A 24,931-nucleotide genomic window follows, 5' to 3' on the forward strand; every position below is an offset into this window, starting at 1 on the left:
AGAGCACTAGCCTTGAGTAAAGAAAACGTAAGGGACAGCACCCAGGCTCTGAGTTCAATCCCTAGCACACACAGAGTAACAAAGAAAATAGAATGAAAGTAGGAGAAACACTTCAACTTGAAACTCTATTTGGTCTGAAGAATAGCAAAGCAGTGAGTTCAGTTTGGAGAGGAATAGGAAAGTACAGACTGCAAAACAGGAAATCCATTCTTGGCTGACTGTCAACAAGCCATGAGCTGGTAAAAATGACATCGACTTTTCATTTTTAAACAATTACTCTTAAATAGTGCGTGCAAGGTCCTGGGTTCGATTCCCAGCACGGAGAAAAACACCAAGAGAAAAACAATCACAACCCTCTCCATTAGTGAATGACGCCAAAGGTATTGTTCTTGGCTTAGGCTTTTTAATCTCTAGTGTCTTTTGTCCTATCTCTGACTCACACGCTATGTCTCAGATCTCTGTGGCTGGAAGTGAGCCTCAATCTGCTCGGCCATCTTATTTTTAAAGAGGTTAAGAGTCTCAGTATTGTCTTGCTCAACACTGTCTCCCCATGTTCGGGATTCCAGTGATCCTCACATCTCTGCCTGCCAAGTGGCTGGGCCATTAGTTTTCAACAGGGGTCAAAGACATTTCATTCCAGCCCTAGACCCCTCCCATACCACTCCACACAGCCAATCAGCGCCGGGCCCAGTAGAGGCCCCGCCCCCCCACTCACATTTCTGTTTCCTCAATAGATGGTTAGGAGTGATTAAGAAATGCACTTACCCATCTCCTCAGGCGTCCCAAGCTATAAGGCAGAGTTTATCCATCCCTAAGCTGAGATAACACCAATTTGTGTTTTAAAAAAGTAATAATAATAATAATAATAATAATAAAAAAAGAGCAAGAGCAAGAGATAGAAGTACTTAGAAAATAAGCTTTACAAATACTGGAGCCAGACTTTTTTTTTTTTTCCATAGAAAGCAGAAAAGTGATTTATTCCAAAAGACGTCAGAGGAAATTCATCCTGAAAAAAAAAAAAAAAGTAGAGCTTGGTGTAGAAAAAAAATCTGTTGGGCCACCAGTGCGCTCTGCTCTGCACATGCTCTGTGCTGAGTTGCCCTGGGGGAGTCTCGCTTGTCTTGCAGGAAGCACTTGCTAGCTGGGCAGTCGTCTTTGTCTTCCCATCCCGAGAGATCCAGACTTCCCCGGACAGCATCTCTTCTCCCAGATGAGAGCGAGCGTCCACACTTCATAGATTCAGGTGAAAAGGCACATCATTCGGCAGAAAACAGTGAAGGAAAAATACTGTAGAACAAGATCTTCAAGTGGGATGTGAGCTTTTAAGGCAGTGCGGATGCCCAGAAAAGGCAAGTCAAAAGATGGACGGCATGTTGGATTTGGAGGTGATTTTTAAGTTTTTGGTTTGCTTTCTCTTTTTTCCAATCTAGAAGAAATTCCCTCTGTGACCTGCAAGAAATAAAACTGTTCTGGTTAACTGGTCCTGAAACCATCTTCAGGAATACACAAAGTTATTAGCATGGAGAAAATGAATGAGAAACCAGATGTGGTGGTACATGCATGTATGTAATCCGAGCTTCTTGGGGAAGGCAGGGCAGAAGGATTATATGGTTGAAGACCAGCCTGAGACCTTATTTCAAAAACAAAATATTCTAGCTGAGCACCAGCATACTAATTAGGAGGTTGAGAGCTGAGGACCCAAGTTTGAAGCCAGCTGGGGCAGGTTATGTCCGTGACACCCTTGTTTGGGTAAATTGATGGACAGTCTTGGCCTTTGCAGGAAAAAAGGCCAAGGCAGTACTTTAGAGCAGGAAAGAAGTTTTCAATAAACCTTTGTTTTCAAACAAACAGTTTAAATTTCAATGTACAAAAGAATCCCTTATTTAATATATATATATATATATATATATATATATATATATATTTTTTTTTTTTTGCCAGTCCTAGGGCTTGAACTCATGAGTCTGAGCGTTGTTCTTGGACTTTCTCAAGGCCCTCTGGTCCTACCATTTGAGCCACAGCACCACTTCTGACTTTTTTCTATGTATGTGGTACTGAGGACTCAAACCCGGGTCTTCATGCATGCTAGGCAAGCACTCTACCACTAGGCCAAACTCCCAGTCCCTATAGCTTATGTTTGGACATCCAATCGTGTGTTGTGTTGATCAAGATGCGTGAGTTCAATCCTGGGTTTATCCTGCCTAGGAATGGCTGCTTTTGCCTCTGTGAAAGAAAAATCTACCCACTTGGCTCACCAGCTTGTAAAAGCTTAGGCGAGAGCTTTAAACATCCAAATAATGCCATGCGGGCTGGGAGCGTGGCCTAGTGGTAGAGTGCTTGCTTGGCGCGTGTGAAGCCCTGGGTTCGATTCCTCAGTACCACACACATAGAAAAAAGCCGGAAGTGGCGCTGTGGCTCAAGTGGTAGAGGGCTATTGAGCCTGAGCAAAAGCAGCTTGGGGACAGTGTGCAGGCCCTGAGCTTCGGGGCCATCATGGCCAGGCTCTCCTGGACACAGCAGGGGTACCACAGTGTCCAGGCCAAGGTGACTCTGGAGCTGGAATGCATGCCTGGAGTTAAGCGCATGCGCATCTGCTCCAGATTCCAGCACATGTGCCCTGGCCGGAACCCCAAGTTCTTCCCTCCCTCGGGCATCACACTTCTGAAGAGCCGGCTGCCTGCCTGGGCCCCAGGATTCCAGATTCCCCCCTCCCCCCACCACCTCCAACTTCTGACCACAAATGACAAGATTTCTTCTCTAGAAGCTTAAAAAAATATGTAAACTAGATTCTGACTGCATTGTTCACACTGGTTGCATAAAGTCCTTCATGAAAAGGTTATGTTGGGCTGGAGATGTGGCTGAGTGGCAGAGCGTGTGAGGCCATGGGTTCGATTCCTCCCTACACGGCCATAAACAAATCTCTTGGGAGATCTACATCAATAAAGGCAAGTGTGCGGCTACCTTGGAAATTACCAAGGCAATCAGAAATCAAAATTAAATGGCTTCTTTGGAGGAGACTGTCACACTCAAGACTTAAGCTGACTGGTAAGAGATCAAGCTGGTGATGATATAATTTGCCTAAGTAGAAAAGGGGGAGATGGCTCAGTGGTAGAGTGCTTACCTAGCATACATAAAGCCCTGAGTTCAATTCCTCAGTACCGCATACCCAGAAAAAGCTGGAAGTAGTACTGTGGTTCAAGAGGGAAAGTGCCTAGCCTCCAGTAAAAGAAGCTCAGAGACAGTGCCCAGGCCCTGAGTTCAATCCCCAGGACTGGCCAGCCGTGATCAAAATAAATAGCTAATGGACTGCATGTGTCTCTGTGTGTGCACATACACACACAAATGCATGCCTGTGCAAGTACAAGTATGTGCCAGTCCTGGGGCTTGAACCCAGGACCTGGGCACTATCCATTATGAATTAAAACCTATTTGACGTGTTTGTCAGTTTTGTGAGAATGGTGGTACAGCTTTCAGCTAGTAGAAAAGACATTGTGTTACCTATACTTGTAGCCAGAAAAGCCAAGGGGAGGGGGTCTGGGAGGCAAAGCCTGGAATCCTGCGGGGCCAGGCAAGAGGTCTGCTCTTCAGGTGTGTGGCTGGAGGGGGAATCAGAGCTCAAGGTCAAGGTAGGTCAAGGTGCTGCCATACTGCCTGGGTTTTATCACTAAGAATGAAAGCAGCAATTTTGTGTGGAAAGAAAATGGCCAAGGGGAAGGAAGGGGATTTGGGAGGAGACACAAGAGCAAGCCAGGGGTCACAGCAGTGAATTCGGAAGGGCAGGGAAAAGACAGGAAAGGTTAAGGACAGCTAACAGGGTCAGGAATTTGGGCTGTGTATTGGTGACTCACGCCTGTAATCCAAGCTATCCAAGATGCTGAGATCTGAGGACCAAGATTTGCAGCCAGGGGTAGGGAGCATGGCCTAGTGGTTAAAGTGTTTGCCTAGCATGCACAAAGCCCCAGGTTCAATTCCTTGGTACCACATACACAGAAAAAGCCGCTGTGATGCTGTGGCTCAAGTGGTACAGAGCTTGCCTTGAGAAAGCTCAAGGGCAATGCCTAGGCCCTGAGTTCAAGCCCCAGGAGTAGCAAAAAGAAAAAGAAAGAAAGTCAGTGAAACTCTTATATCACATTAATCAAGCAAAAAGTTGGTGTCATATAGCTCAAATGGTACAGCTCCCATCTTAAGCACAAAAGACTCAGGGTGATCACTCAGGTTGAATTCAAGCCACAGGACTGGCCCAAAGAAAAAGAAGAAAAAGGCCAGGAGAGGAACCACTATTGTGGTTCTGAGTCAGAAATGGGGTACAGCGGGAGAAATGAAGCAAGGCTATGGATGACGTCTGCCTCAATCTGAGAATGCAGGCCTAGGGTAAAGATTGAGTTTAACATTTTCCCCAGGTCTGGTTACATTTCAGTGTCTTGGGAGATCAGAGCCCAAGTCTTTTATACCTCACAATCAAAAACTTCTAGAAAGCTGGAAGGCCATGGCTCATATCTATCATCCTAGCTACTCAGGAGGCTGAGATCTGAGGACTGTGGTTCAAAGCCAGCCAGGACAGAAAAGTTCCTGTCCCGTGAAATTCTTATCTCCAATGAACCACTCAAAAATCGGAAGTGGTGTGCACAAACCAGATGTGAACACGGGCTTAAAGTAGTAGAGTAAAAGAGCTCAGGGACAGGCCTAGGCCCTGAGTTCAAGCCCCATGACCGTTGTTGCTTGTCCTATGCTGCTTCTGCTCAAGCCTAGTACTGTAGCACTTGAACCACAGCGCCACTTATGGCTTTTTGGGAGTAACTTTGCAGCCTGGGCTAGCTTTGAACCTTGATCCTCGAGATCTTAGCTTTCTGAGGTGCTAAGACGACAGATGTCTGGGCCTTCAATGAAGTAGGCTTTCTGCCCTTTGGGATTATGGGAAGCTGTGGAACTTTCCATATTGGTTCAGAAGCCAAATCTTCCATAAGAAAAATTAGCACACACCTCTGCCCCCGCCCCCCAAGGCTATTGGAAAGTCTAGCTCAACAAAAAACACAGCCTGGATGTAACAGCTCCACGTAAGTCTCAAGTCACTTCAGAGTCCAGGAGACAATACAGAGAAGCTGGCAGGGGGCAGAGATTGTGACAATTACTCTTAGGAATTCTAGTCTTGTCAGAATTTCCAGCAAATACACACCAAGTGTGTAAACTCAGCCTCTCCCTAATAACCTCGGTTATTCACTGAAACACAATTGCAATCACACACACACACACACACACACACACACACACACACACACACACACACACACACACACACACATACACACACACACCGGGAAGTTCTACTGCTCAGTGTCATGTCTGGATTTTTATCTACTTAAAACTATGTAGCTGGAGCCAGGAGTTTGGCCTAGTGCTAGAGTGCTTGCCTGGCATGCACAAAGACCTGGGTTCGATTCCTCAGTACCACATATACATAGAAAAAGCCGGAAGTGGTGCTGTGGCTCAAGTGGTAGAGCTCTAGCCTTGAGAAAGCCCAAGGACAGCACTCAGGCCCTGAGTTCAAGCCCCAGGACTGGCAAAAAACAAACAAAAAAAACCCCAACAACTATGTAGCTGGGTGCTAGTGGTTCACGCCTGAAATCCTAGCTACTCAGGAGACTGAGATCTGAGGCTTGAGGTTCAAAGCCAGCCCAAGCAGGGAAAAGTCCATGAGGTTCTTATCTGAAGTTAAACATTTAAAAACCACAAGTAGAGCTATGGCTCAAAGTGATAAGAGAGCTAGCTTTAAGTACAAAAGCTCAAAGATAGTGCCTAAGTCCTGAGTTCAAGCCCCAGGACTGGTGGAAGGAAGGAAAGAAGGGAAGGACGAAAAGAGAAGTGAGGCCCTATCTTCAGAGGTCTGTCTGCTCTAATGTTAGGTAGAGATCAGATTTGTTGACATTCTCATTCTGTGTATGTGTGTCTACCTGCATACAATGCCTCTGTGTGTGTGATTGCATGTGTTTACCTCTCTCTCTCTCTCTCCCTCTCTCCCCCCTCCCTCTTCCTTCCCTCTTTTATCCTTTTCTTTTCTTAGTCAGACCCTAGGCATGTCCCTAAGGCTCTTTGTGACCAAGACTAGCTATCACTCTACCACTTGAACCACAGTGCCACTTCTAGTTTTTAAGTGGCTAATTGGAGACAAGAGTCTCACGGGGATTTTTCTGCCCAGACTGACTTTCAACCACAAGCCTCACTCAAATCTCAGCCTCCTGAGTAGCTAGGATTACAGGCATGAGTCACCAGCACCCGGTCTTTTAGATTGTTTTTCTGTGTTCTTACTGGGGTATGAAGTTACTGGGCTCAGGGCCTCAATCTCTCACTTGGCTTTTTTGTTCTACCACTTGAGCCATAGCTCCAGGTTGAGCTTTTTGCTGCAAGGAAGAGTCTCATAGATTTTCCTGTCCCTTCTGGCTTTTGAACTATGATCTTCAGATTTCAGTTTCTGAGTAGCTAAGGTTACAGGCCTGACCATGAGTGTTGAGGCCATCTTCATATTATCTATAGAAAATGAGACCCTAGGGGCCGAGAGTTTGGCCTAGTGGTTAAAGTGCTTGCCTAGCATGCATGAAGACCCGGGTTCGATTCCTCAGTACCACATACATAGAAAAAAGCCGGAAGTGGTGCTGAGGCTCAAGTGGTAGAGCTCTAACCTTGAGAAAGTCCAAGGACAGGGCTCAGGCCCTGAGCTCAAGCCCAGGACTGGCAAAAAAAAAAAAAAAAAAAAAAAAAAGAAAATGAGACCCTAAAAAACACGAGAAGGGGTATCAATGTGTGAGAAGGAATGCACTTACTACCAGGCAAATGTAACTCCAACCCCTCTATACATTACTCCAACAATAAAAAATAAAACGGCATAAAAGATTAAAAAAAAAAAAGAAAATGAGACCCTACCTTGAATAAAATATATTAAGGGGGGAGAAGTGAGCTTTGCCTGGCATGTACAGTAAGCACAAGGCAGACCAAAACCAGAAAGCAAACAGTAGCTTACTGGGAACACAGAAGTAACTTAGGCGCCCACATCTGGATCCACACACAAAACATCACATCTGTATTCTGTGTTTTAAGGTTACTAAGCAACTACAGTACACTTGGGGAGGGAACGCTTGTGTTTGGAGAAACATTTCAGCAAATCAAATTTGGAAATAACTCTACAATTAGAAAATCACCATTTTCTGGCTCCTACCGAAATGATTCATTCACATGATGACCACTAGTGGGTGAAAGGTTTACAGGGCTTTACATCTACAGAAATCAGAACCCGTGCTCATCTTAATATCACTAATTATAGCAGAGTGAGGCACGGCGCACCAAGGAAGAAATCCAGATTCTAGGAGATATTTGGCACTAACTTCCATTTGTAATACACAAAGACAAAGGAGAAAATCAAATGCCCTCAGCCAGTAAGCAAACTTTTTAAATTACCAATAATCAATCACTCCAGTTCTCAGAAACCACTGCTAATCCTGGGGCTTGAACTCAGGGCCTGAAATTCTTTTGCTCAAAGTTAGCACTCTATCATTCAAACCACAGCTCCACTTGTGGCTTTTTTGGGGCTTAATTGGAGATAAGCGTCTCAAGGACTTTTCTGTCTGGGCTGGCTTTGAACCGTGATCCACAGATCTCTGCCTCCTGGGTAGGTAGGATAACAGGCGTGAGTCACAGGTGCCTGGCAAAAGTTGGAACTTTTAAGATCATTTTTGCAAAGGCTCCTCTACTCAAGATATTACAAAATGTTCATTTTTAAACATGTCAGTCAGATTTTACAGTGGCAACAACTTGTAAAGCTGAGTAGATATATTTATATATATCATATATTTTTTTGCTAAAAGATAGTAATAGAATTTAAAAGGCTGAACATAGCACTATAGCTATAAGTGGTAGAGAGCTAGCCTTGAGCACAGAGAGGTTCAGAGACAGAGCCCAGACCCTGAGTTCAAGCTCTAAGACTGGCAAAAAAGCAAAGCAAAACACTTGAGGGCTTAGGAATGTGGTTTCGTGGTAGAGTGCTTGCATAGCATGCATGAAGCCCTGGGTTCAATTCCTCAGTATCACATACACAGAAAAAGCCAGAAGTGGTGCTGTGGCTAGAGTGCTAGCCTTGAACAAAAGAAGCTCAGGGACAGTGCCCTGAGCCTAAGTTTAAGCCTCACAACTGGCAAAAACAAAACAAAACTATGAGCCGAAGTACCATGTCTCACATCTATAACCCTAGCTACTCAGAAGCCTGAGATCTGAGGGTCTTGGTTTGAAGTCAACCCAGGCAGGAAAGTCTATGAGACTCTTATCTCTTGTTAACCACTAAAGAGCCAGAAGTGAACTGTATAGCTCAAGTGACAGAGCTCCAGCCTTGACAGAAAAAATTAAGGGGCATCACTCATACTGAGTTCAAGCCCTAGTACTGACACAAAATAAATAAATACTCTCAGACTTAGGAGGCTAATGGTACAATACTTTCCTAGCAAGCACAAAGCCCAATTCTACCCTCGCAGCTGGAAAAGCAGTAAAAGAATCTTATTGGATAACTCCTGCCTCTGTCATAAATGCACCTCTGCTTGCTATCTGCAGTCTGCTCGGGCATTCTGATACAGTGGCTAAAAGATGCTGAGACAAAGGCAAGGCCAGCCCACAATAGTGATGGGAAAGGTAGTGTCACCTCATTGGCTGGGCGCTTCTTCCTCAGGGCCAATGATGCTTCAGATACCAAATGGTTTCATTTTTCAACTGCGGTCCAAACAGTGGATTCAGCTGGGCCAGAATTGCAATCAGCCAACTGGAAACATTGATGAGAGAAAGAAAAAAAAAAAATTAAAACCTGATGAGAGTTTGGCAACTTTTATTTAAGACAAAAGAAGCATTGTTGTTAACCTGGTATATTATATATAATATATATATATACATATTTGTTTATTTGAGATAGGAGGGGAAAATAAAATGAGGGGAGGGGGTAGGAGGAGGGAAAGGGGGACAAACACATGAGAAGGGGTATCCATGTGTGAGAAGTAATGCACCTTCTATCTGGCGAATATAACTGTAACCCCTCTATACATTAAAATTTTAAAAAATGAAAAATAAATAAAGACTTAAAAGCTGAGGGCTAGGCATGTGGCTTAAGGAAACTGTGCTTGCCTAGCATGCATGAAGCCCTGGGTTCGATTCCTTAGTCCCATATATACAGAAAAGGCTTGAAGTAATGGTGTCACTCGAGGACTAGAGTACAAAAAGCTCAGGAAGAGTCCCAGGCCCTGAGTTCAAGTCCTAAGACTGACCAAAAAAAAAAAAAAAGACTTAAATCTGAGCCGGGTGCCATGGCTCATGCCTGTAATCCCAGCTGAGATCTGAGGACCCTGGTTCAAAGCCAGGCTGGACAGCAAAGAACCCACTTAAAAATGGGAAGTGTCGTTGGGGTTTAAAGTAGTAGAGCATTTAGCCTTGAGCAAAAAGAGCTCAGGGACAGCTCCCAGGCCATGTGTTCAAGCCCTATGACAAGAAAGAAAAAAAAGAAAGAATGAGAAAGAGAGAGGGGGAGAAAGGAAGGGAGGAAGGAAGGAAGGAAAATCTCTTCTGAACAAAGCCTCAAAATGCATTGTACAAGTAGAGGCGTCTCTGGTAGCAACCCCATCTAACGCCCATGCGTTTACATTCTGCCTTTGTTTTGAAACATCCAAAAAGTCCAGTGACTCTGTTGTCCCCTGTCACTTGATTACCTGAACAAGGACCAAAAGATTCCTGATTTCATCCAATCACATGTGTCAGGGCCAACAAACCCCAGGGTGAAGGAAATAAGATTTCTCTTTTCCATTCTCCAAATGGTGAGACCCACAAGTAACAATATGATTCAGGTTTTTTTTTTTCTTTTCTGCACGCGCACGTGTGTGTGTGTGTGTGTGTGTGTGTGTGTGTGTGTGTGTGCGTGTGTGTGCACGTGTGCATGCATGCACATGCATACCAGTACTGGAGCTTGAACTCAGAACCTTGTGTTCTCCCTGTAGTTTTTGTTGTTATTGTTCAAAGTTGGCACTCTACTACTTTTAAGCCTCACCTCTAGTTCTGGCTTTTGCTGATTAACTAGAGAAAAGAGTCTCTCAGATTTGTCTGCCAGGATTGGCTTTGAACCATGATTCTCACATCTCAGACTCCTAGATAGTTAAGAGTAAAGATTAAAGGTGTGGGGGGCGAGGGGGGTGTTTTGCTGTGGGTACTGGGGCTTGAATTCAGGGTCTGGACATTATCTTTGAGCTTTATTCACTCAAGGCTGGTGGTCTACCACTTAAACCACAATTCCATTTCTAGCTGTTGGTGGCTAACCAGAGAAAAATCTCATGAATTTTTCCTGCCCCAAGCTGGCTTAAAACCTGGGTCCTCAGATCTCAGCCACTGAAGATGCTAAGATTACACCAGTGCCCTGCAGCACTGGTGTAAATGCCCCTGTAAGAGTGCCCCAGCCAAACTCCTGGCCATTACTGAGTGCTTTCCTTCCATCTGCTATCTAGTTTGGATTCTTCAGATCTAAAGACGTAAAGCTTGATTATGCACAAAAAACCTCCAAGCACCCAAGCTCGTGCCCACAGAAGGGAGGCCAGGCATAAAAAGTGCTTTTGTGACAGGAAACATGATCCCTGAGGAAATCAGGCCAAAACAGATACCTCGGCCTGATTCACTTTGTAAACAAAGTTAATTCCGATGACATGAGAGCTGCCCCGTGGTGCATTAGATGATAAGAGACAGAAAAATGCAGGCAGGGCACCCACACTGAAAAGCTGTGGGGCTGGAGCGCACCACTGAGGATGCAAGCGCAGAGTTGTGGAAAATTCCACCTACACCCAAGGTCTCCCCAAGCCCAGCAGGCAGTACAAACTGCTCGCAGACAAGAAGAGGAGGAGGGGGGGAGGGGGAGGGGGAGGAGGATGAGGAGGAGGGGGAGGAGGAGGAGGAGGAGGGGGAGGAGGAGGAGGAGGAAGCAGCAGCAGCAGAAGAAGAATCCTTAGCATCAGTCCCCTAGCTCTTCCTCACAGAGACTGTGGTGTGTGGGATAAAAACATCCTTCCAGGGCTCGGAGGCATGGCTCAGGTGGTAGAGTGCCAGCCAGTGAGTAAAACTGAAAGTTCCAGTCTTGAACAACAACAAAAGCCCCAGAAATCCCTTCTAGCACTAGGGGGTAGAGTAGAGCGAGGTTATATGGTTGTGCAAAGCCCAACATCCGGGGAATTTCTGATATCTTGGCTGTTGGACTTCCCAGGTACTCTGTTCCTTGAATTCTTGCCCTACTATTAGGGAAACTGAGGCAGAGTCCAAACGATTTGCCTAGGGTTGCAATACTAATTAGGTAATAGTAGGTCTTAGACCAGAATCCAGGTCAGATTAGTTTCCACTACAAAAATGGGCCTTTGGGGCTGGGAGTGTGGCCTAGTGGTAGAGTGCTTGCCTAGCATGAATGAAGCCCTGGGTTCGAGTCCTTGGTACCACAAATACAGAAAAAGTCAGAAGTGGTGCTGTGGCTTAAGTGGTAGAGCTCTAGCCTTGACAAAGGACAGTGCCCAGGCCCTGAGTTCAAGTCCCAGGATTGGCAAAAAAAAAAAAAAAAAAGAGGGAGGAGCCTTTTGCCAGGTGTCGGTGGCTCACACCTGTCACACTTAGCTAACTCAGAAGACTGAGATCTGAGGATCGAGGTTCGAAGCCAGCCTCAGCAAGAAAGTCCCTGAGACTCTTATCTCCAATAAACTACCCAAAATAGCTGGAGAGGTGCTGTAGATTAAGCAGCAGGGTGCTCAACTTGAGCAAAAGAAGCTCTGAGACAGGGCGTAGGCCCATAGTTCAAGTGCGAGCCCCAGTTTTTTGTTTAAAAAGAGAGGGGGACTTTTGAATCAGACACGGGGAGGGGGGAGTCTTATGCCTGTCATCTTAGTAACTCAAGAGGCTGAGAACTAAAGATTCCTCCCCCCCGCCAAAAAAAGCTGGAAGAGGAGCTGTGGTCAAGTAGTAGAGCACCAAACTTATGGAAAAGGCTAAGGGACAGTGAGTTCAAGCCCCAGGATTGGCATGCATATGCACATAAACACCCTTCCACATGCGCACACACACATACAAACATCGATCCAAGGATCGTGGTTCAAAGCCAGCCTGGGCACCAAAGTCCCAATCAAAGTCCAGGAGACTCTTATCTCCAGTGAAATCACCATAAACCTGGAAGTGGGCGCTGTAGCTCAGAGTTGTAGAGCCCTAAGTCTTGAGCTGAAGAGCTCAGGGACAGCACCCTGGCCCTGAGTTCAAGTCCTACAGTCAACAACAATAACAACAACAAAAACAAGACTGCTGCACAAATGAACAAACAAAAGACCACTCAGTTTGCTCTCAGATCAGTATAAAGAAACTTTCTGAACTTCATTTTCTACTTTCCCCCTCTTGAAATGGGATCTCCCTTTTACCTAAATTGGTCTGGGACACCTGCGCTCAAACAACCCTTCTGTATAAACTGTATAAAACACCCTGAGTATAAACTCCCTGCCCCCCTTCATTTCAGTGGTTCACTAGAGATCCAAGTCTCACGGACATTTTTGTCTAGGCTGGCTTTGAACTGCGATCTCCAGATCTCAGCCTCCTGAATTTGCTAGGATTACAGACATGAGCCATCACAGTGGCTGGCTGATTACTATTTTTCATATTTCCAATTAAGGTGTGTGTGGGGGGGGGAATACAGAGCATACAGTTCAGGAAAAATTCTTTGGGAAAGAATCCAGGCCAGTTCATTTGAAATTTCACAGAGGAATTTTCCCTTCTGACCAGCTGAGAGTTCTGTAACTCATCCTTCTCACTACCTCCTAACTTAAAATTTCCCCTTTAAAGCTGATAAAACAGGCAGAGCACTGAAAGGAGAGGAGGGAAAAGAAGAAGAAGAAGAAGAAGAAGAAGAAGGAGGAGGAGGAGGAGGAGGAGGAGGAGGAGGAGGAGAAGGAGAAGGAGAAGGAGGAGGAGGAGGAGGAGGAGGAGGAGGAGGAGGAGGAGGAGGAGAAGAAGAAGAAGAAGAAGAAGAAGAAGAAGAAGAAGAAGAAGAAGAAGAAGAAGAAGAAAAAAAAAAATCAGGCGCTCTGAATTGATGGAAGTGGGTGGAGGAAGGGATCAGATTCCAATGAATCTGCTCAGAACACGAACTCCACATACCCTCGTGTTTGTCCTAACGGGGCCACGTGTTGGGCCAGTAAGAACCAGCTACAGAGGCCATTGCGATGCAGGCACAGTTCCAAAAATTGCAAGGCTGGAGTCTCTCAGAGGTCACTGCCATGTTGGGTAAAGCAACAACACCCAAGAGGTAATGAGCTTTCACTGGCAAAATGGCAGAAGTGTGTTTTGATTGAGGTGGGGTCGGGACCATAAGCTCAGTTCTTGGTTATTAAAATACTCCAGGCAGGGGCTGGGAAAGTGGCTTAGTGGTAGAGTGTTTGTCTCGCATGCTTGAAGCCCTGGGTTTGATTCCTCAGTACCAGCTATACAGAAAAAGCTGGAATTGGTGCTGTGGATCCAGTGGTAGAGTGCTAGCCTTGAGCAAAAAAGAAGCTCAGGGACAGTGCCCAGGCCCAGAGTTCAAACCCCAGGACTAGCACCAAAAAAACAAAGCAAAACCAAACCAAAAGGATTCTCCAAGCATAAAACCAAGGGCTTTCTCTCCATAGGTAAGCACTGCTAGCTCATATCTATCATCCTAGCTTCTCAGGAGGCTGAGATCTGAAGATCAAGGTTTGAAGACAGCCCAGGAAGGAAAATCTGTAAGATTCTGTGTCCAGTGAACCAGAAAAAAAGCCAGAATGGAGTTGTGGCGTAAGTGGTGGAGTTCCAGCTTTGAGTGAAAAGGCAAGTGGGTAGTGCTCAGGCCCTGAGTTCAAGCCCTAGTACTGGTGGACATGTGGATGCGCGCACACACACACACGCACGCACGCACACAGAATTTGGTATTAGAACCTGGTGCTGGTGGCCCTCACCTAGAATCCTAGCTAGTCAGGAGGCTGAGATCTGAGGATCACAGTTCAAAGCCAGCCCAGGCACAAAAGTCTGTGAAACTCTGATCTCCAATGAACCACCAGAAACCCAGAAATGGCACTGTGGCTCAAAGTGGCAGAGTGCCAGCTGAAGAGCTCAGGGCCATAGTTCAAGCCTCATGATCAATCAACCAAAACAAAAAAAAAGAACTTTAGAATTAGAATTGAGTTTGAGTTTATTTCTAGCTAAATCAATGATTACTGGCAAGGTTCCAGGGAAGTGGTATTACTTACACGCCAGTTTTCTCCTTTGAAAAGTGGAGATGCTAATTAATCCTTAGAAGGAGGTGTTAGGAATTAAGAGTTAATTCAGCTGACAAGTCAACAAGCAGCACTATTGTTTCCTGGTCTGTATCTGTGAGATAGCTAAAGACATAGTCAAACCACAGGATGGGCTGTTTAGTTAACAAAGAAGTTTCTCCTTCAGCTCTGGGTCTTATGGCTCTACGGCCTTCTCCTTTTGGGTTCCCAGCTCCTACTGAAAGCCCAGGGACAGTGATCTCCAAATACCACTCCTGCAATTAGATGATGTCAAGCCATCTAAGAGGCTCAAAGGAAGGGAGGAGACCCTGAGTGGGCATGCGTAATCAGGCAAGCTCTCCTGTCTGCCAAACACACGTGTGTGTAGTGTTTATGAATTTCCTGCCTGCCAGCTTCATAGATGTCCTTTGATACATGTTGGCAATAAATAACTGAATTTTCTCTCTTCCTCAGTCTCCCTTTCTCTCTCTCTCCCTCCTTCCTTCCTCTCATTTTTCCTTTCCCCCATTTCCCCATTCCCTTCCTTCTCTGTGCCAGTAATGGGACTTGAAGAACTCAAGGCCTGGGTACTGTCCCTTCGCTCGTTCCACTTAAGGCTAGCATGCTACCATTTGAACCACATCTCCCCTTCTGCCTTTTGTCTAGAGGCTGAGATCTGAGGATCGCAGTTCAAAGCCAACCTGGGCAGCAAAGTCCATGAGACTCAGCTCCAATGAGCCACCAGAAAAATAGAAATGGAGCTGTGGTTCCAAATGGTAGAGCACTAGTCTTGAGCCAAAAAGTTCAGGGATGGCAACCTAGGCCCTGAATTCAAGACCCAGAACCTGGGCGTGGGGTGAAGGAAAGATCCAAAAGTCCAGCTAAGACAAACTTTTCCATTACAGCAAGTAATTATAGTATAATGGTCCACATACCTCAATTCCTGTACTTTTTTGGGGGGTGGGGGCCAGCTCTGGGGCTTGAACTCAGGGCCTGAACCCCTGTTCTTGGGCGTTCTCAAGGCTAGAGCTCTACCACTTGAGCCTCAGCACCACTTCCGGCTTTTTTCTATGTATATGGTACCGAGGAATCGAACCTGGGTCTTCATGCATGCTAGGCAAGCACTTTAACCACTAGGCCAAACTCCTGGCTCTCCTTTCCTAATCTTCTACCTGATTAAGATCATCACTAAGCAGGAGAAACCAAATGGTTGCTAGGTGATGAGTTTTTGTGGCTTGTTTTTAATCAGAACCGGGCTTTTAAACGCTAGACCTTGAGTGTCTGTAGGTATTTTGGAGATGAAGTCTCCCAGACTTCTCTGCCTGCTCTGGCTTTGTACCTTTGATTATCCACATGTTTAGCCTACCGAGTAGCTGGGATTATGGACCCGAACCACTGGCGCCCTGGTGGTGTGTGGTTCATATAATTTGTTTGTTTTGTCTTTGATTTTGTGAATATCATCCTAATAGTGGCTGGCTTGGAAAATGATCGGGAGGGCGGGAGCATGGCCTAGTGGTAGAGTGTTTGCATAGCAAGTGTGAAGCCCTGGGTTCGAATCCTTGGTATCACATACTCAGAAAAAGCCAGTAGTGGCGCTGTGGCTCAAGTGGCAGAGCGCCAGCCTTAAGCAAAAAATGTCCAAGGACAGTGCCCAGGCCCTGACTTCAAGCCTCAGGACTGGAAAGAAAATGATGATGATGATAATAATAATAATAATAATAATAATAATAATAATAACAACAACCTTGAAGCCCAAAGATGGAGAAATCTGATTTCAATACAAAGCTGTGAGAGTCAAGACAGCATTAATTATAAGATTATCCGCAGGGCTGGGAACGCAACCTAGTGGTGGAGTGTTTGCCTAGCATGCATAAAGTCCTAGGTTCAATTCCTTGGTACCACATATATAGAAAAAGCCGGATTTGGTGCTGTGGCTCAAGTGGTAGAGAGCTATCCTTGAGAAAGCTCAAGGACAGTGCCCAGGCCCAGAGTTCAAGCTCCAGGACTGGCAAAAAAAGAAAAGGAAAAGAAAAAAGAATCCAACTATCAAGAGAAAAGAGACAGTCCAGAAAGTAGGAAGAAGAAATCCATGTGTAAATATTCCAGCACTTTAGAGTAGTAATGCCAAAATTATTTAATAGGGCAATAAAATCTTACTAAAAATGGCCTCAGACAGCTGGATGCCAGTGACTTCTGCCTGTATTCATAGCTACTCAGGAGTCTGAGATGTGAGGATCACAGTTCCAAACCAGTGACTGGTTTGGAAAACCGAGATCCTGCAAAACCAAGAAACTACCCCCCATCAAAAAAAAGAAAAAAAAACCCTCCATTCTGCCTGCTTTGCCATGTCACCACACACTCCAGCTTCCGCATCTCCCCAAATCCTGCCACCAACTTCCCCGCAGTTCTTGCTCAACGAGCTGGCAGCATGCAGCAATTTCTCTTTTTCTGGTACTTTCCATGGCCTCTGGATATGGCTGGCCCCTCTCCCAGGACAGGCCCTAAAGACTACTTATTCCTGGCTATAGGTTGGTGACATTTTTTGCCACTCTCCATTGTCCTTAGTTAGGACAATTCTTGGTCACTCTGGTGGCAGGCAGACTTGCCCTTTAGGAGAAAAGAAGTTTGCTTTCCTCCATCCTTTCAACCTTCTGGAACACTCCCAGCCTTGCCCCGACTGGGCAGATAAAGCTCAACCAGCCAGAGCAGCCTGCTCTAAGATCCCCAGGTCGATGCCAAAATCCAGAGAGCCCTGAACTTTATAGAGAGACTGGGTTTCCTATAAATGATAAAGTTTCATCATAAATTAGATCCAGGAAGAGAGTCAATAAGCTTGAACAAGCCAGGCGCTAGTGACTTACACCTTTAATCCTATCTTCTCAGAAGGCTGAGAGCTGAGAATCATGGTTCAAAGCCAGCTCAAGCAGGAAAGTCTGTGAGACTCTTCTCTCCAATTAACCACCAGAAAACTGTAAGGGGCTGGGAGCATGACCTCGTGGTGGAGTGCTTGCCTAGCATGCATGAAGACCCGGGTTCGATTCCTCGGTATCACATACATAGAAAAAAGCCGGAAGTGGTGCTGAGGATCAAGTGGTAGAGCTCTAGCCTTGACAAAGTCCAAGGACAGTGCTCAGGCCCTGAGTTCAAGCCCAGGACTGGCAAAAAAAAAATACTTTCATCACAGCTGTCAGCCTGGCTACTCAGGAGGCTGAGATCTGAGGATCACAATGCAAAGACAGCTGGACAGGAAAAGCGGGGAGACTCTTATCTCCCATGAATCACCAGAAAATCAGAAGTGGTGCTATGGCTCAAGTGGTAAAGAGCAAGACTTGAGTCTAGACAGTGTCCCAGCCCTGAGTTCAAGCCCCACAACCTATCAAAAAGAAAACAACAATAACAAAAAAAAAACCCAGACAAGCCAAGTATTAGTTGGCATAGAGGAAACTGGATCTCCTGACTCGAGTCAGTAATTCCTTTCTGTATCACTCTGTTGGTAAAGAATGTAAGATGCCGAATTAGTCACCTGCTAAAAATATGCACATTTTCCAAGAAGCAATGATATTTTCATGCTACAACACTAAGTTTCTAATTTCCCCTGAAGATTTGAGTTTTGGGATTCTGGATAAACTGTTATATCATTTAACATCTACATGAAAGATCTAGCCATATGGTACATGCCTCTAATTCCAGTACTTGGGAAGATAAGGAGGGTTACAAGTTTTGAGGCCAGCTGGGGACACATCCATGCCAGACTGAGCCACAAAGCAAGGCTCTGTGTCCAAAAATCCAAGCAGGGCCAGAACCTTGGCCTAGGTGTAGAGTGTTTGCCTAGCATGCAGGACCCTGGGTCGGATTCCTCAGTATCATATACACAGAAAAAGCCAGAAGTAGTGCTATGGCTCAAGTGGTACAGTGCTACCACTGAAAGCTCAAAGATGGTGCCCAACGCCCTGAGTTCAAGCCCCAGGACTGGAAAAAAAAAAAACAAAACCAACAGCTGACCAACACACAAATTTTCTCTGCTGAAGAATGAGCAAGAAACTGGTTGATACTGGTGGAAAACCTGACTTACTCAGAGCTCAAACAGGTTCCACCCATCCACCCACCTCCCTAAAATCAAACCTTAAACTAGAAGAAACTGGCAAGGAAGAAAAAAAAATCTACCACAAGTAGAAGACAATTTAAAAGCCCCACAGAGGCACTTTAAAATAGGGCTTTGTTCTGGAGAGCCAACTTTTTCTGGGTGTGGCTCACTTCAAAAGAAATACTTTCCAAAAACAAAACGAAGCAAATAAACCAATCCCCCCCCTACATATTTGTGCATAGCAGTGACATTTTCTTTTAAATTTCAATTTTTTTTGCCAGTCCTGGGCTTTAGCTCAGGGCCTGAGCACTGTCCTTGGACTTTCTCAAGGCTAGAGCTCTACCCCTTGAGCCTCAGCACCACTTCCAGCTTTTTTCTATGCATGTGGTAACCGAGGAATCGAACCCGAGTCTTCGTGCATGCTAGGCAAGCACTCTACCACTAGGCCAAACTCCTGGCCTCAAATTTATTTTAATGCAGAAGCCCAATCCTTTGGGGAAATAAAAGATGTGAAAAACTGGAGATCTAAATTGCATCTATCATTACCAAGGGGGAATTCTTTTTAAATAGGCCCTGAGTTCAAGCCCCATGACTGGAAACAAAACAAAACCAAAAAAAACAACAGAATACCTGCACAGTAATGCATATGGAAGCACTGCAAAGTATATTTTCAATTTGAGGACACTATTTCTGGGTATTCCCGTAAGGGCTAAGCACCAAAGATACAAATGTTTAAATCACACACATTGTTAAGGAAAATTATTGAGGAACTTAGGAAGTGTCTGCTTACAAGAAATATAATATACTTACAAGAGATAGCAGCAAACCGAACAGGTCACCAACATTGTGATGATAACTCTAAAAAAGAAATAGAAAAGCCAATGTCATTAAGATATAGTTAAGTACCCTTCCATATCACCTCCTGCAAGCATTGTGCATCAAGAAAATGGCCACGAGTCTGCTCAAAATCGAGTAGACCAGCTACATGCCCCCTGGCTCACACCTGTCATTCTAGCTATTCAAGAGGCTCGGATCTGAGGATTGCAGTTCAAAGCCAGCCTGGGCAGGAAAGCTCATGAGCCTACCATGAATCACCAATAAAACTGAAGTGGAGATATGATACAAGTAGTAGCATGCCAGCCTTGAGAAAAGGCTTAAAAATCCTAAGATCGGTGCATGCATGTACACACAACACACACACACACACACACACACACACACACACACACACGCGCGCGCACATACAAATACCAATTACTAAAAGAGTAGAAGTGGAGTTTTGGCTCAAGGGGTACAGTGCCAGCTTTGAGTGGAAAAAGTTAAGAGATAATGGACAGGCACTGAGTTCAAGGCCTTTAGGAGAAGTTTGGGCACCAAAGAGTAAGAGAGAAGGAAAAAGATACACAGAGACAGAGAGAGAAAGACAGAGGAATGGGCAGGCACATTATTTCCTCTCTTACTTCTGTTTCTCTTTCTGAAAGCTTTTCATCAAAACCTCTTCCTCTAGGCTGGGAATGTGGCTTAGAGGTACAGAGCTTGCCTAGCATGCATGAAGCCCTGGGTTCAATCCTCAGAACTGCATACACAGAAACAACCAGAAGTGGTACTGTGGTTCAAGTGGTAAAGTACTAGCTTTGAGCAAAAGAAGATCAGGAACAGGGCTGGGAGTTTGGCCCAGCGGTTAAAGTGTTTGCCTAGCATGCACGAAGACCCAGGTTCGATTCCTTGGTACCACATACATAGAAAAAAGCCAGAAGTGGTGCTGAGGCTCAAGTGGTAGAGCTCCAGTCTTGAGAAAGTCCAAGGACAGTGCTCAGGCCCTGAGCTCAAGCCCAGGACTGACAAAATAATAATAATTAAGAATAAAACCTCTTCCTCTTAGGGAGGAGCACAAAGTTGCCATGCCTCTGGTTATATAAAATCCTACTTATCACACTGAATTGCAGGACATGGAAAAATCAATCTTTCCCTCCCCAAGCCTGAGCATGTGGCTTCGAGGTAAACTATGTGCTGAGAACCAGCAAAAGCCTGGATTCAATCCCCACTGTCTAAAAGAAAAGTGAAGCCTGGACACAGGTGGCTCACACCTGCCACCCTAGCTACTCAGGAGGCTGAGATCTGAGGATCGAGGTTCAAAGCCAGCCCAGGCACAAAAGTCCATGAGACTCTCTTATCTCCAATGAACCACCAGAAAACCAGAAGTGGCCAAAAAAAAAAAAAAAAAAAAAGGAAAGAAAAGGGACAAGAAGAAATGGAGGAGAGGAGGAGAAACCTCTAACTCCTCAACCTCAACTCTGCTATCCATCCTCAGGCCTGTGCTCTGCTCATTCTCACTGACATTGTGGCTTCCTCCTTTTCCACATCTCTCCTAAGTAGCTTGCTTCCTCTCCCTGTCCATCATTAATAACAAAGTTCACCAATCTGGCTTGGCTCAAACTTCTCATCCCTTTCATTCTATCTACAAGCAGGCACAATTCATCTTTCTCCAAGATGACTTCCTTTGATCTCTCTTCCCCAGCTGCAGCTTGTCCACTACCTGCCCCTGGTCACGGCCATGGTGGGGGGGGGGGGGGGGTTGGGAGGAGAGGGGAGGGATCCAGACAGGGAGCCAAGCCTAGTTTCCAGAACTTGGGAAGTCTCATGGACTTTCCTGTCCCAGCTGGTTTCAAGCTTTGATCCTCAGATTTCAGCTGCCTCAGTGGCTATGATTATAAGCGTAAATCACTGGTCCACGGGCTTATGGGTGCTTCTCCTTACCCCCCTCCCAGTCCTGGAGCTTGAACTGAGGGCCTGGGCACTGTCTCTGAGCCTATTTTGCTCAAGGTTAGCACTGTACCACTTGAACCACAGCACCATTTCTGGCTTTTTCTGAGTTATATGGTGGTGAGGACTCGAACTCAGGGCTTCATGCATGTGAGGCAAGCATCCTACCAACTAAGCCATCTTCCCAGCTCTTGTGTGTGCATTTTCGGTGGCTAATCTCAATAGAGGACATTCATTACCTCAATAGATCACATTCTCAATAGATCCATTGAGTATTTTCCCAAGGAATTCTCCAGGACACCCCAGGCTGTGGAAAAGCAAGTTAAAAATACAGAAGGATTTCCTAGCCTGCCCTGCGTAGGCACGCTTACAAGCCGGAAGGGGTAGGGGGAAAGAAGATGACACAACCCACAAGACACACCATAATCATTTTCCATTATTAGCATGATGAATGGCCTTCGATGGAGAGAGCAAGGCAGAATTGATTGACAGGAGCTTGGAGGAGAAGGAGGCAAGTTTGCAAGGGGTTCTTGCAGGAGATACAATCTGAGGGCAGACTGAAGACCAGGGAGGGCCAGTAAACCCAAGAGAAGGCCCTGCTCAGAGAGATTTGGGGTCCAGAAGAAGGAATCCTGGGGAATTACAGTGTTGAGTGGGAGGTCAGGGTGTTATGGAGCCTGAACAAAGAGTCGGTGAAAGGATTTTCACGCTGACACCATGAAGGCTATCTGGAGGAATCTGAGGAAGAGCTCTTTCAGCTGAACTGACACAGGCTTAGGGCTACAGGGGGCAAAAGGTAAAAGGAGACAAACCAGCTGAGATGATGTGTAAATAATGCAAGTAGAGAGGCCAGGAACTCAGAAGGCAGCCAGAATTTGCCAGCTGTGTACTTTAGACACTATTCTTGCAATATTGAGGCAGTTCAAAGCCAGCTGAGGCAAGCAAGTCTGTGAGGCTCTTATCTCCAGTGAACTACCTCAAATCTGGAAGTGGAGCTATGGTTTAGTGGTACAGGGCTGGCTACTCAAGCAAAAAAAAAGCCCAGGGACAGCCTGGCAAGCTCTACAACCAAAGAGAGAGGGGGAAAAAAAAATGCTTTTATGTAGTAAGAATTCATCATAGTCTGGGTAGAGATGTGGCTCAGTGGAAGATTCCAGATCGAAATCAACCCTCAGCATTGATGATGATGGTGATAACACTTTAATCAACAACATGATTCAAGCCCTTGTGTATTCAAAAAAGTGGTTTGTGGATTATAGGCTCATGCCTATAATCTTGGGTTTTTTTTGGCTAGTCCTGGGGCTTGAACTCAGGATCTGGGCACCGTCCCTGAGCTTCTTTTGCCCAAAGCTAGCACTGTATCACCTGAGCCACTTCTGGCTTTTTCTACTTATATGGTACCAAGGAATGTGGAACCCAGGGCTTCGTGTATGCTAGGCAAGCATTCTACCACTAAGCCACCTTCCCAGCCCCCAGGCCTATAATCTTAAGAGGCTGAGCTATGAGGACCATGATTCAAATCCAGCTTTGGGCTGGAAAGTCTGTGAAACTGTGAATTTGAATGAATCAGCTAAATGCTGGAAGTGGAACTGAGACTTAAGTAATAGAGTCTTGAACCAAAAGAAAGTTAAGGGATAGTGCCAAGGTCCTAAATTCAAGCCCTATGACCAACACATACACAATGACCTCCAGTCTCTTCTGATGGGAAAGGGAACTGGTATTCATTCAGAATTACCATAATACATTTTACACTGAGGAAATGGGACTGTGGAAAAGTTTACTGCATTGTCCCAAGGTCGAAGAGATTGCCCATGAAGGAGACGTGTTTTTCAAAACACAATCCTGCGCCCTTTCTTTCTAGGAGAATAGTTTCAAGACCTGTCCAGTCCTGCCAAGAACAGGAAACACAATGAAGGCACTCAGATAACATGACAGCAGTGGGTCAAATACCAACAAGAATCATCATAGCAGGGCTCAAAATAGAGTGGAAAAACAGGGGTTTCATTACCCTGGCAATCAGATTGTGGGCATCAGAGCCCAAGATGGGAGGGCAAAGTCTTTAAAAGATGAGAGACTGATGTGGCTAGGACATTAATGAATGTTTGTGTGTGTGTTTTGTTTTGTTTTGTGTTTTTTTCTGAAGATGTAGCCAGAAAACCAGACAGTGATGTCAGGAAAGAATGAAAGATACAAGCACAACAAAGAAGAGCTCTGTTGTCTTCAAAACTCTCAGAAGAGAAACAAGTCCAGTTAGATTTGGTTAATATAAACTGCAGTATCCTAAGATATGAACCTACATGGTGTTGTTATGGTAAAACCCAGCTGCTTATAATGCATAGATAATTTTTAAAGGGGGGGGTTGGGACTGTGACTTAGTGGTAGGGTGCTTGCCTAGTATGCATGAAGCCTTGGGTTCGATTCCTCAGTATCACGTAACCCAGTAAAAGCCACAGAAGTGGCTTTTGTGGCTCCAGTGCTAGCCTTGAGGAAAAAGAGCTCAGGGACAGACAGTGCCCACGGCCCTGAGTTCAAGCCCCATGACCCACAACAATTATTTCAGAGAACAGACCATGTCACAACATGGAAGTCATAAACTTTCCCCTTCTCAAAGCCATGGCAACCACACTGGCTTCAGAGACAGTTGTGATCATCAGTTGGAGGGGGGGAGGGAGGGAAGAAAGGACCAAAAAAAAAAAAAAACAAAAAGAGGAAGGAGGAGGAGTGGGGGGGGGGTCAACCCCAGATGCCTTTACACACAAGGATCTGTTTTAAAGTGTCATTAAAAGGAAAGTTGACTTCCCAAACAGACCAGGCCCTTGGAAACACACACAGAGGAGGTCTGCAAGGAAAGCCATCTCTCCTGGCCAATCCCCGTCCAGCCCTGGTGACAGGGCGCCCCTCCCCCCTCCTCCCCTCCCTCCCCCCCCGTCGCCCACCCCCGGGAGCGGGGCGCCCTGCGACAGGTATGACGCAGGGTTTCCTTCCAAACCCCACCTTCGGGGGGAGGGGGGATGGGGGGATGGGGGGTGGGGGAGGGGAGCCCCCACCCCCCCCCCACCCGAGGTCGTGAGGAGACCAACCCACACAACGTGCCCTCGAACCGGGGGTCCTCGTGTCCTCCGGGTCCGGGGACGCGGCGACAGGGACGAGGATCGGGGTGGGGGGAGGGGGGCGGCTCCTCGGGGCTGGGGGGGGTCGCCCCGGCCCTCCCTCAGGACGCCCTCCCCCCCGCTGCCCCTCCCCCTCAGACACTTACCCCCGGTTGGGTCCCTTAGGGATAAACCAAGGCACCAAGAGGCCCACGAAGCCCCAGAACACGCTCATCACGATGAGAGGCACCGCGAGGCCGTGGTACGCCATGGTGGTTGCCCGCCGGACCCGGCCCGCCGTCTTCCTCGGGTCCCACCCGGAAGTGTCAAGAGCGCGTCACGTGACCGGGCGGCGCCAGCGCGTGGCCCCGCCTCCCACGCTGCGTGCGGCCACGCCCCCTCGCCCGCACCGCCGGAGCCGGCAACGCTCCACCCTCCCGGTGGCTCTAGGCCACGCCCCTCGTGGCTCCGGGCCACGCCTCCCACGGCTCCGGGCCACGCCCCCCACGGCTCCGGACCACGCCCCCCGGGGTCCAGACTCCGCCTTCACCTGCTTGCTGCGGCTCAGGGGCTTTACAGATTTTCTGGGAAGAATTGAAGCCTCTGTCTGCGAATATTTTTTTTCCCCTTTTCTGGTTTTTAAAGTGTATTGTAATTAAAAAAGTAATGTACAGCGGGGTTCCAGGTGCTTCTATGAGTCAGGT

General features: G+C 46.3%; 1 protein-coding gene across 1 annotated transcript; it reads right to left on the minus strand.

The window, feature by feature from the left end:
• Positions 1 to 1,382: 1,382 nt before the first annotated feature.
• Positions 1,383 to 24,562, minus strand: Atp6v0e1 (ATPase H+ transporting V0 subunit e1). The gene is made up of 4 exons (XM_090325417.1): positions 24,395 to 24,562; positions 19,186 to 19,233; positions 8,678 to 8,794; positions 1,383 to 1,449 (listed from the first exon to the last, which is right to left on the minus strand). The coding sequence occupies exons 1-3, from the start codon at positions 24,496 to 24,498 to the stop codon at positions 8,701 to 8,703; spliced, it is 246 nt and encodes an 81-aa protein (XP_090181543.1). The 5' UTR covers positions 24,499 to 24,562; the 3' UTR covers positions 1,383 to 1,449; positions 8,678 to 8,700.
• Between the last annotated feature and the right edge of the window lie 369 nt (positions 24,563 to 24,931).

Source organism: Megascapheus bottae, chromosome 38, assembly GCF_031878675.1.
Source record: "Megascapheus bottae isolate mThoBot1 chromosome 38, mThoBot2.hap1, whole genome shotgun sequence".
Classification (NCBI taxonomy): Eukaryota; Metazoa; Chordata; class Mammalia; order Rodentia; family Geomyidae; genus Megascapheus; species Megascapheus bottae.

Coding starts and splice junctions, on each gene's coding strand:
- Atp6v0e1 (XM_090325417.1), bottom strand. CDS start 24,498: ATGGCGTACCACGGCCTCGCGGTGCCTCTCATCGTGATGAGCGTGTTC. Junction 19,234..24,394: donor CCTAAGGGACCCAACCGGGG/GTAAGTGTCTGA, acceptor TTTCTTTTTTAG/AGTTATCATCACAATGTTGG. Junction 8,795..19,185: donor TCGGTTTGCTGCTATCTCTT/GTAAGTATATTA, acceptor CAATGTTTCCAG/TTGGCTGATTGCAATTCTGG.